The following is a 12,055-nucleotide window of genomic DNA, read 5'->3' as shown; positions in this document are numbered from 1 at the left end:
GTCATTTTTTAATATGTTGAAAAGATGAGCGTTTATAAGTAAATTCATTTGGTACGACCCAAAGTGACAGCAAAAAACGTAGCAAAGTTCAAATTGCTTAAATTAAAAATAAAAAGTTTATTAAAATATACTATTGATATCAAATCGATACTTTATCCAGTCTTGGTTGTTCTTGTTGGTTTTTTTTAGTTATTAAATAATTTTAGATGCCATTTAGAGGCGGCTACTTCCTGTCACATGTCAGCCCTGGCCGATCACATGATCATAGGACAAACATGAAAGCTGGGGTCTGCCAGCTAAACTCTGCGCTGCTTGTTGTTTTAGTTTTTAAATTATGTTTTTATGGCTTGTCTAACGCAAGTGAGCTGCAGGTAAGACGCCGTTAGATGTAACCATATTGTTTTGTTAGTGTGTGCTTAGACCAATCACGTAAGTCGTGTTTGACTCGACATACGCTTGTTGTAAGACAGATGTCTCCTGACAGGTATGTGAACTGTGCAACGGGACGGTCTTGAGCGACAGCGCAGTAGGACAGTTTTGCTCTTCGTCCGCAGGTCGGATCGAGGGGCGCTGCTGTCTCAAAAATGGAACCGCAGGCTACAACGATAAAATTATTGGGTACTTGTCTCATGTTGTTCATTAATTTATGTTGTGTTCTGGATGTCAGATTGTTGTATTAAACATAAATAACGTTAAACCAGTTATCACAATGAGTCCTATTATCATCCAATTCCTTTTACCTTTGTTTTGGGCAGATTGGACCTGTCCAACTGCTCTTTAGCTCTGGTTGGAAATCTTCAGGAAGCATCTACAGCAACAATTATGTATGCAAATCTTATTTTTTGTCACCGACATGTGTAGGCCATCAATAATGCATGCTGTTTTGCAGAGACCTTTCATTCAACCCAATTGCCAACATCAGTGATTTCTCATTTCAAGGATTTATAGCGTTAAATTCTCTGTAAGTATGTCTCTTTATTACTGAATCTTGTTTTGAGTGTTTTGAAACTATGCTTTGTGTTTCTCAGGATCTTACCAGTAAAAGTACTTTGTCCTGGGGGTGCCACAGCTTGGAAGAAAATTGTAGAGAAGAGAGGAAATCGTTTTTGTGAAGGCCAGAACAGTATGTGCAATCAGACTGGACAAATGGGTAAGTATTGATAACACAAAGGTCCCCATCAATGAGTTCAAGATAAAGACGCATTATAATGATTAGTAAATCTCTTCTGAAGCCACAGACTGTCCTGAAAACTCCCAGTGTGCTCCCTTTGGTCCTGGTTTCTTCGAATGCAGCTGTGCTGACAACTACCATGGGTACAAGTGTCAGCGGGAGGTTAGTCCCTCAGTAACAAGCTAACTTTTTAACATTTGTTTTGTCTAAAAATTTGTTTCTTTCCACTAGGGGGAGTTTCCATTTCTTCAGGTATTTGGGCCTCTTGGAGTATCAACTGTGGTCATATCTTTTGTTCTATGGGTTACACAGAGGCGCAAGGCCAAACCACTCTGATTTTGATAATCTTTTACAATGACTTCTGATTTTAAAGTTGGCATGTGAAGGGATCGGGAACAAGTTTACACTTTATAGATTTTTAAATGGATTGTCTTTTAAAGCTAGCATGCAAGAAAAGCATTTTTCTCAACTGTATAAAACCACTTTGGTTCTTTTAAATTTGACAAAAAATGATAAAGGGATAGAGTTTACATATTTCCTGCACTGAGAAAGTTACATTCTGTTACAAAGCTACACTTTATTGTAGTTGTTATTATTTTTAAGTATTTGAGGTGTTTTATTTCTGTTTTGGACTAAATGTCCTGACAACAATGTCTTTCTTTATGCAACTAATAAACAGTTTAAGACATTGTAAACTTGAATTTACCAAGATGACATCAATAACAAACTCTGTCTTGTTATTCAGTGACTAATACTGTATGATGATGAAGTATTCTGGCATCTGCAATAAAATCTGTTCCCATAGAAAATGAAAATATAGTTTAAAAAGTGAATGCAGTTTTAGAATACATTTATTGCATGGTAAAAGCATGATATTGTGTTTCTTCATTTATGTCTTAAGTGTGACTCTGCAGTTTACATGTCCACATTTTTCACACGGAGTACCACAGGGACCGAGGTGCAAGGGATCATGCCCAGATCTGTGATAACCAGGTCCACAAAGTCTGGTGGTGTCACATCATAGACCAGATTCAAAAGGCCTAAGAGAGATACCTCCTGCCAATTCTCCAATTGTGTCTTCCCTTTACGAGTAACTATGAGATCATCAGGGTCATCTGGCAAAAAAAAAAAAAAAAAAGCATGTTCCAGTTTTATTTCAGCATTTAGTTTAACTATTAATATCTATTGTTGTAACATACCAAGTTCATTGGACACAAATGAGTCTGTCTGAACCCTCTCGCAGAACTTGTAGGTCTCACAGCACACCAAAACAGGCACATTGAAGGCTTTGGCCACTAGAGCAATTTGAGATGTTCCCACTCGTGACATAACATACCCATTGGCGAGTAAAGCATGAGCACCGAGGAACACCTTTGAAACCTGCAAGGCACAAGTAGGATTGGGAAATATTTTAAAAAATAATGCACATAGCTTTCATATTCGTATTTGATACTGATACCTCTGGAAGGATGTACGAAACAGCTGAAATAAGGACATAGGTGCAGCTGATGCCCCTCTGAACCAGACGCCTCAAAGCCTCTCGTCCCTCCAGCCGTGGTCTACTGTCCACCACAATCACACGGAACTTTCTGTTCTTCTCATAGGCTTCGCACAAGATGTTGTTGACCAGTGATGAACTGACAAGAGAATTTCAAGACGTGACATATAGTATATAGTGTTATAGTGTTCTAGATCTGTGTTTCTGGTGCTTACCATCCATAGACAAGAATTACATCTCCATCACTGATCTTTTCTATTGCATACTTGGCAATAGCTTTAGCAGCAAGAATGATCTTCTCATCTATGTAGCAGTCAATGCAGTTCAGTAACTTGCTTTTAGCCTGAAAAATAACAAATGGTATTAGCACTGTAAATAATTGTATGAAAATATTTTTAAAAAATTATACCTCTTTATCTTTACACTGGCTAGGAATATTAGAGATTTCCTTCTTAATGTATTTGATTGCGTTTCCCATGCTTGCTGATAGAGGGCGACACTGGTTCAAAAAACTGTTGGTGGGGAAAAAGTAAAAAAGTTTTTAGGAAGAAAAGTCAATCACCTCTAAACAAAGCATTGTTCTTTAAAACATATAAAAATGCATTACCTGATATAAGGCTTCAACTTATTAACCAAGTCCCTCGAGAGCTCTTCATTTGGAGGTGTCGTGTAGTCCCTAATCACCTGCAAAGAATTACATAAACTGGGACTATAAACCAGTATCATGTTTTTTATTCTCAAATACAGATATGTGCCAACTTTTGTAGCTGAGGTGTACCTGTTTGAAGGCATGTAATAGAGCCACAGAGCGGGCATTGGATCCTGCTACAATCCCCTGTGAATACTGGAGTCCAAGTCGTACAATAGCAGGATGGATCACTGTGGAAGGAATGCTGCCACAAAAATATTTACAAATATGTGAATATATGTGTTAAAAACTGTTATATAACAAAGATCATTGCTTTACCTAAGTTGCTGTGTTAGTGGAGCTTTTCGGCTGTATTGGTGAAGGTGAGAAAATAAACTGACTTTGTAGCCATAGTCAGAGCGGAGAGGAATCTGTGCAAAGAGACATAATTATTACACATCAAAGAATCAAACATTGCTTATATTAAGTATATGTTAGAAAATAATAACTGCAAATAAAATGTGTTATGGCCACACACCTATTTTACTACAGCGTGTAAAATCCCAATCTCAAACAAAATTTCAACACAATACATACTGCTATCTTTTTGCTCAAATAAATGTTAAAACACTGAAATAGCAATTTTAAGACACACTTCACATCTGTACCTTTTTAACTGCAATGTTCCCTGGTGTCTGAAAAAATGTTAGGTCCAACCACATGCATTTAGCGTTTGTTTAAATATTATTTATAAAATTATTATCATATTCTTTTAAAACAAATATATGTGAAGACATTCCCAAAAACTCCACAATCCAATACGTCTTAGAATAGCAAAATATAAAAGCTTACTTGTTGTCGCTCCAACTTTTTGGCTAATTTCTTCAAAACTTCTGGGTTATCAACTTGAACATGTTCAGGAAGCCTCTTAACCACTGAAAAGGGAAGGCAAGGGTTTATCAAATTTTAATTATGCCAAATGCTATCTTTTCCACCAGTGTTGTTCAATACCCGGCTGTAATTCACTTGGTGCTACTTTTGATTTACTGGGTGCTGCCTGTGGGCCACCGTCTCCTTTCTTGCCCTGTTTGGAAGCTCTCTCTACTTCTTGACGAGCTCTCCTCTCGGCTTTCAGCTCAGCTTTGCTCTTGGTGGGCTTCTCTGAAGCTGCAGTCGTCTCTGTAGCAGATCCAGCCATAACAGGACATGGCACTACAGAAGGAACTATAGAGATTAACAAAAAAGGGAAATGTAATGAATACTCTTTTGTGATTTTTAGTTCAAATCATATAAAGACAATGGTAAATCAACCTTTCTGTGATGGAGCTTGTGCTGGTGGTTGTGGAGTTGGAGCTGGAGTTGGAGCTGGAGAGGGCGCAGACTTTTCTTTTTCATTGCCCTTTGGTGTCTTGTCATCTTTCTTCTCCTTGCCCTTCTTCTGTTGTTTCTTCTCTTTCCTGAGACGCTGTTTTTCTTCTTTGGTCAACTCTCTGCCCTCATTCTATTGTTAAGAAAAATAAACATACATTTAAAGTCTAGTTTTGCCTTGAAATCCAAAAATGTAATGCAAAAATACACAAACCTTTGCTCGTTCAATTTCATCTTTCTTTTCAGATCCATCTGAAACAACAAATGTTGTGCATTTTAAATCGCATTGGAGTGTCTCGGTATTTTGTTCTGGTTCAGGTGTGGTCATAACTTTTTGTCACTCTCTACATAATACCAACTGACTGTCAGATGTCCTCTACACGTTAAATTAACATGAAATTCACAACAATAAGATGATGCAACAGAGGTTTCACAAACCCAATGACAGAAGAGTGGCTTTTTGCATTCCGCCGCTAAGGCTGGCACCAGTAGCCCATAATAACAATACAGCCTTACTTTTTTCCACAAAGGCTCAAACCGGAATATGAGGATAAAGACTTTAAAGGGTAGCGTTGATTACAAAATTATAAGGATACAAAGAAAACTGAATAAAAATGCAGCTGTTACACACTGCCACCCTTACCTGTCACTCCACTGTCCGCCATGTTTACGAATCTCTCTACTTCCTGTTCTTCAGGGGGTAGTTTAAACTATACTGACCCCTACTGGAATAAAAAAGTCCTGCTGGATACTGCTTCAACAAATGTTAAAATGATGAAAATGTTTATCAGTGTCAACATTTTCTGGCATAGGAATAGTACAAATTTAGTTCAGAAGTACTACACACTTAACTACTACACGACATTCTAACTCCTAGCCTGGAAGAGGTTTAATTTATTTACTTTTTTACATTTCATGTAGGCAAAGTGATTATCTAAGTAGGCTACTAGACTACTGGATTGTCCACTTGTTTGAGTAATGATATAGTCTAAATATATATTTTAGTTTTATTTATATAGACTACTTTACAAAGACACTGCAGAATAAATGGATCAGACCTACTAAACATTTCAGCAATCTGTGGGTCTGTGTCAGTGGAGTAACATGAGTTAGGGCCACTAGGCTACATATTACGCATCTTGTGTTTAACAAATTAAAAATGTATATATGTGTGTAATTTAGCTCAGTACAAATAGAGCAATGTATTAGTTTGTAGCCAGTACTGAACAGAGAGGGGATTGCAAGCATGCAGTGTTGGTGGTATTGGGAACGGATTTTTTTAAATGGGAGGAGGGAAGTGGATATTGGATACATGATTTTACATTTTATTGCAAGAGTACAGACATCTAAATCAGTCTTTGAAATAGTCAGGTATTTATTATATTTTCAGTTATACAACATCATAAAAGCAGTGTAAAGCAGTAAGAATAAAAGGAAGAGAATGCAGCCTCAGAGCACAACGCCCCTGTCTCTCCACGTGGGTGTCTGCTGTTTGAATTCACGACGCAGTAGCTGGTTGAAGGGGACCAAACCTCACAGTAACACCTGACTTGGTTCCGTTTGACCAGCCACAGCAAGGCGTGCTGCTTCAGCTGCAAGAGCCAGGGATAGAGAGGAGCAGGAGGAAAACATTGCAGAAACACAGGAAGCTGAAAAGAAGGATTTCATCTTCTCGTCATGTGGTTCTTACCTGCAAACACAAAAAAGTCATGATTAGTACTGCTGCAAGACAGAACAACTCAGACATGTTACCAAGCAGACAGGTCCTATTTTGAGGTTGGGGGAAGCCTAGTTTGTTCCCGAAGCAGCCTATAGGGGTAAACCCCAGTCCATAGTGACAGTGCCACATCCCAGCCCCCCTCCTCCTCCCCCCCCTTCCCTTTTTTGAGAGCCCTGTGGTTGCTATAATGGGTGACAGCTGTGCTCTGTCAATCCTTTTTGACGGTCAGCAGTTGGGGCAGGGACCCTGAGACTCGATCAGCAGCAACAGCAGCGGCCTGCGAGAGTAATGCTAACTGTACATGTCCATGAGCTCAAGCAACACACACCAGGCCCTTCACCTGTCGTCTTTGGCCACACTCACAGACGCGCACCCTCCCCTCTCATAAAACACACAAGCTGTCCTCCATCTTACAAACTCCTAAAAAGTCTAAAAACAGGCTTCTTCTTCTGTGGTGGATCTGTGCATACTTCCCCTTGCAACCACACACTTCCTTACATTCCATAAGAGGCGTATTAATATGGGGATATAAGGAAGCATGTCTTCGCAAGGGGCAACAACTGGATGCTCAGAGGACACAAAGCACCCTTTCATAGCCACAGATGCAGAGAAGCGGGAACCGGGAGCTTGACAATAGTTAACTGTGATTGATGGAGCAATGGCATCAGACAATTTGAAATCTATATAATGTTAGATACATTAACCAGCACTTTTGAATTTTGATATTGACTGAAAAAAGGTTAGGTTCATTTAAAGCTAGAGAGTGCTTGAATGTTGTGAACAGAATGATGAAGAGCTAGAAATAATTGAAACATTATAAAACACACTTCAACTGTACAGACAAGCCACACATATTTAAACAATTTCCTAAAACAGCTTGAATAATTTCTACTCACCTTCAGATTTTGAGATGTCTTGTTATGAAATGAAGGCCACAGAAGTTTTACCCTACAATCTTAGTCCTTTTTATACTTCCTGACAACTGTTGGATTAATAGGAGCTCAACAATTCAGATAGTTTATCTGGATAGACTTTCTAGACACTCTAGGTCAGTAACATCCCAATTTACTCCTATTCAACTCCTTGCCTAAATATAACAATTTACAAACAATGCCACTAGTTTGAATGCTAAGAGCACTGACACAGAGGTAACACACCTTCAGTACATATCCCTGTAAAGCACAAAAAAGCACTGCCAGTCCATACAAAGATCTGGTTAACTACCATTCAAAAATAGGCTCTTTTTATCCCTAAACATGACCCAAACCCCAAACACACTATCCCTCCAACCTCCCACTCCTCTTTGGAAGCTCCAGCGTGATGCCTCCCCTAAACTGCTGGGGCGCTTGTGTGGACAGCAGGCCTGGTCCCCGGCCCTTTTCTATGGCGGCCAGGAGCACCCCCCTCCGAAGAGGCCTCCCACCTGTTGGTGTCCTTTAGAAGCCCCGGGCCTCTCCTGCGCCTCCTGTCCGGCCCAATCAGGACCCTGACAGGGGGGAGCCAGCCTGTGAAATCACACCTCTCAGCTGTTCGCACTGGGCTCGAGACACCCTACACCCTCCTACTGCTCCTCCAACATACCCCGTACCAGCCTCCATGGCCTCCATTTTACACCCAATGTCAATGCTCTTCTTCTGGAATAGAAAAAAGGCAAGGGAGGCAAGCGATAGTATTAATGAAAAAAAGTCTTCACATTCATATTACTATAGCCTCGTGTAAAATGGCAAATATCCACTTGTCCAGACTGGCAAAAATACATTAGTCATGTTTCACAGTAAAGTAGTTGAAACTTCATCAGCCACATTTATTCTTTGCTTGAAATGTGCTATATGTAAGTGTGACAATGCAAAACATGATATAAGAACAACCAGTGATATGTGACAGGTATGAATAAGTTATATGAGTTCTCGTGGCACTACAGAGCCAGCAATAAATTCTCAAGGTGAGTATCTCACCACTGCGGCACTTCACAACAACAGAGAAGATGAGGATTGGATGGTGGGAGGGCTATGTTAAAAATTATTCCATCAATTAAAAGTGCCCTCTTTGCTTAATTGCTACACCTTTTATTATACATTGCCTTTTAATTTTGGTGCTGATTTATTCTTCAGCTCCTCATATGTTTCAATTAAACTGCTCTTATTCAGCTAAGGCCTATAGCCTTCATCTTAATAACCAAATATTTACATTCATGCAGATATTGTCTTACATCGTCGTGTATATCTTGTTTATAATACTGTGCAGCCCTGATCCATACAGTGATTGGTAATACTGGAGAGGCAAAGAGGGTTCATTTTCCTTTGGTGCAAGCACAAGCTGCTCCACTAAGGTCAACACCTGTGTTCTAAAATCAGCTCAGGGCTGGGTGTGATAGGAACCCGGGCCTCATTCACAGAAAGCTGCAGCTCAGAGAGAGGAGGCTTATATTGAAACCCAATGCTCTCGCTATTTTGGAGGCACTCGCTGTCCACAAATAGCACCCATTGCATCTTTGTAGCTCCCGTTTTTTCTTGTCTTGCCACAGGATGTCATCTAAATTCGACAGTTGTTCAATATTTCCCATGGCTCACAGCCAGGGTGTATCACAAATGCAACATTTCCAATAATGTCAGCTATGTGCCAAGGCCTCATCAAGTATATATCTGGGTACTGGGAATATCAGATGGCTTTTGTTGTTGAGTGAATTCTTTTGGTCGCTCACAATGGTTAAGACACATTGTAATCCGTGTGTTCCTCTTAACTGGACAGCTGATCACTGGCACATACTGGCGGTTAGGCACGGCAATGCCAGTGGTTTTCAAACAAACACATCCATCAAAGTATCCAAACTAATCATGTCATTTTTTTTCATTTAACATCATCACAAATGTTTATTTTTTAACAAACTCTCTGTTTTTAGTTACGATGTCATATACGAAAAATGCAGAACATGTGGCCTGTAGGCCATTAGTCCCAGCCCTGGGTGAAAATGACTTGTTTGTCATTCAAGACACATTTGGTGAAATCACACACAAGTTCTGAACTCTGACTGCCACTGCTGTTGTCTACAAATTGGGCCATGAGTTTATTTTAGTCTGGTGTTCCCATAGCGGGCTCTGATTTGCTAATGACTTTGTTCCCTTCTGTCATACCCACAGCGTCTGGGAGGTCACAACACTGCTCACTTCCTTAGCAAAAGCTAACAATTCTCCACAGACATTGAAGACTTCCCTTAATCCAAGATCAACAGGATCATATCCAATCTTTTGAGTTTGGTAAATAACAGTTACTGGTATTATGAACAGTTCTGAGAAAAAACAATATGTGTGTATATATATATATATATATATATATATATATATATATATATATATATATATACACACACACACACATACATACATACATACATACATACATACATACATACTGTTACTTAAATTATGTCAGTACTTACAGTACTTATGACTTTTTTCTTTTTATTATGATGGTACCTCCACGGCTGCGCCGATTACTAGTAAAATATACTATGTACCAAACACTTGTGGTCATTTAGAGACTTCAATTAACAACATGCACTTCATATACATTCTTATGGAGTGGCAAGTTTTATTATGTCCTTGTGCAACCTTGGGTTATTATGAATGTGTTTCAGTATGACTATGTGAAACTGTTGACTCCACATCTCCATCAGTTAGCCCCAAGGCAGATGTGGCCACTTTCCAGCCATGCCATGAACCTACTGAACAAGGTTAGAGCAGCTAAATACTTCACGTGATGTCCATGCAGTGTAAAACAAAGGATACATTAGAGCACTTAGAGATGTGATGCTGACTCATTAGGAGGAATGTCTTTATGCCAGTCTGTGTCCTTGCATGGGCACAGCAGTTGCCAGGGCTGAGGTTGACACAGCTGCTGCAGGAAGCCAGCTCCCGTGTGCTGGCGAAGCAATGGAGCTCGAAGGTCAAAGGTCACCAGCATTTAGCCTAAAACAGAGAACAGGTGACAGTGAGGTGAGGGCATCTCATTCCTGTGCATCACACAAAGAGCGGATGTTTTGAGGTCAGTGATGGAAGATACTAAGTACAACAAATGAAAGACTAAAGCTAAGACATGATTTGCATATCAAGGGAAAAGTGTATACCATAAGGAGCAAAAAAAGCAGATTAAAAGTAAAAACAATAAGAATACAAAGAATATCATATTTCCACACTTAAATGTTACAGTGTATTCACATTATATGCAATACTTGAACCTCAACCATGACATTTGGCCATTTCCACCATAATTATTACAGAGATGAAAAAGAGATAGGATCAGGATGCACAAACAAATCCTTAATAGATGTAATTTAATGTTTTTTTGTTTTTGGTTTTTTTGTCATTATTACACATTCTCAGATAAAAATAATTAAAGAAATATTGTTCAATGTGAGACCTGGCATATATCTGTTTTTTCTTTCTTCCCAGAATCATTGTATTTTCATTTGCACTTTTTGACTACAAATGTTAGTTAAACTGTCAAAAAGCCACAGATGTGTGAAAGGTGGAGGTGTGGAAGCCAAAAGTTTACTTCAAAAGTCTAAAGAGGTTGATCTGTTAGTAAAGAGCAAAAAGGTGCTAGAACAGGAAACTCATCCCTCTACTTTTCTCACCTCAAGTCAATACAGTAGAACATGAAAGACACAGTGTTCTGCTCACCTCATCACCAGGTCACCCAGTGTCACAGCACAAGTGATAAATACAGAGGCAGGTTTCTTTTATTTATGTTGTTGTGGATAATAATTTTTCTACTATTCTCAGATAAGACACATGTTATAAAAGCAAGTTTGAACTTGCCTGATTTGTTTATTACTGTCTAGACTAGACTAGTTTTAAAGATATAAAATTGAATATTTTGTCAGAAATGTTAGATAAAAAATGAAAGTATCTCATGTTGCTATAGTATGTGAAGCATGCTTTCATAAGCATTTTAGCCCACTGTCGCTCTTGATTCATGAATGAATATACAGGAGCCTGTGGGGGTCGTCAGTCAGCTGCCCGCTGCGACCAAAAGGGAGTGACAACTGCAGCAGAGCCCCACATACAGCAGCCGTGAGGTCTATGCACAGAGCAGGAGCTGAATCAGCCCAGCACTGTTACTGCTGCTGCCCTACTTTCAAACACTTCTCCTAGCAGCCTTTTACCAGCACAATGCACACACAAGTATAAGCGCAGTGGTGTGTCTAGAAGGCTGTTATAGGTTTTATGTTATGCCATGTCATTTAGATCATTATTATTAGTCTCAATTTAGTTTAATTGTAATTGTCTCTGTAAAGTCTAAAGTTTTAATTAAACATTTACATGGAATTTTTTTTTATAAATGAACAAAATGTAGAACAGAATTGTTTCTTGAATTCCCTCTTTTGCAGTATATCAACCTATATACATGATTTCTCAATCTAGACTTCAGTCTAGACCTCTAGTAGGCCTGGCGGTGTTTTCAGATGTAATTTAAATATCATACAATCTAAAAATTCAAAGTTAAGTTCCAGACAGAACTTCTGCTATATCATTTGAATATTACCCCCACCCAAAATGTCTCTACACTATTTGGGCCTCATGGGAGGCAACAGCTGTGGTTTGACTCTGGTCACATGACACAGGCAGGTGGAACACCAGTACTAGGCCTACTACTGTTCTCTCTCCTGTC

The 12,055-nt window shown here is 39.2% G+C and overlaps 2 protein-coding genes across 4 annotated transcripts; one reads left to right on the top strand and one right to left on the bottom strand.

Annotated features, from left to right (window-relative positions):
- Positions 1 to 245: 245 nt before the first annotated feature.
- atraid (all-trans retinoic acid-induced differentiation factor) lies at positions 246 to 1,866 on the top strand. Its single transcript, XM_020918577.2, has 7 exons — positions 246 to 371; positions 485 to 618; positions 756 to 824; positions 890 to 961; positions 1,029 to 1,150; positions 1,233 to 1,333; positions 1,403 to 1,866. The coding sequence occupies exons 1-7, from the start codon at positions 276 to 278 to the stop codon at positions 1,505 to 1,507; spliced, it is 699 nt and encodes a 232-aa protein (XP_020774236.1). The 5' UTR covers positions 246 to 275; the 3' UTR covers positions 1,508 to 1,866.
- Positions 1,867 to 2,004: 138 nt separating this feature from the next.
- On the bottom strand, positions 2,005 to 5,416 carry eif2b4 (eukaryotic translation initiation factor 2B, subunit 4 delta). Of its 3 annotated transcripts, none has more exons than XM_020942062.2 (13): positions 5,309 to 5,416; positions 4,880 to 4,917; positions 4,609 to 4,798; positions 4,309 to 4,521; positions 4,150 to 4,232; positions 3,637 to 3,728; positions 3,448 to 3,562; positions 3,277 to 3,353; positions 3,079 to 3,181; positions 2,885 to 3,012; positions 2,631 to 2,808; positions 2,371 to 2,551; positions 2,005 to 2,286 (listed from the first exon to the last, which is right to left on the bottom strand). In XM_020942062.2, the coding sequence occupies exons 1-13, from the start codon at positions 5,328 to 5,330 to the stop codon at positions 2,087 to 2,089; spliced, it is 1,620 nt and encodes a 539-aa protein (XP_020797721.1). In that variant the 5' UTR covers positions 5,331 to 5,416; the 3' UTR covers positions 2,005 to 2,086. The 3 variants fall into 3 exon arrangements, with proteins under 3 accessions (XP_020797721.1, XP_055005614.1, XP_055005613.1); XM_055149639.1 differs by lacking the exon at positions 5,309 to 5,416 and adding an exon at positions 5,104 to 5,286 and having other exon boundaries at positions 4,309 to 4,509; XM_055149638.1 differs by lacking the exon at positions 5,309 to 5,416 and adding an exon at positions 5,104 to 5,283.
- Positions 5,417 to 12,055: the final 6,639 nt, after the last annotated feature.

This window comes from Boleophthalmus pectinirostris, unplaced genomic scaffold, assembly GCF_026225935.1.
Source record: "Boleophthalmus pectinirostris isolate CB_2022bp ecotype Guang Dong unplaced genomic scaffold, ASM2622593v1 HiC_scaffold_13, whole genome shotgun sequence".
Classification (NCBI taxonomy): domain Eukaryota; kingdom Metazoa; phylum Chordata; class Actinopteri; order Gobiiformes; family Gobiidae; genus Boleophthalmus; species Boleophthalmus pectinirostris.
The sequence above is the reverse complement of the archived record's forward strand: the minus strand, read 5'-3'. Positions and strand labels throughout refer to the sequence as shown.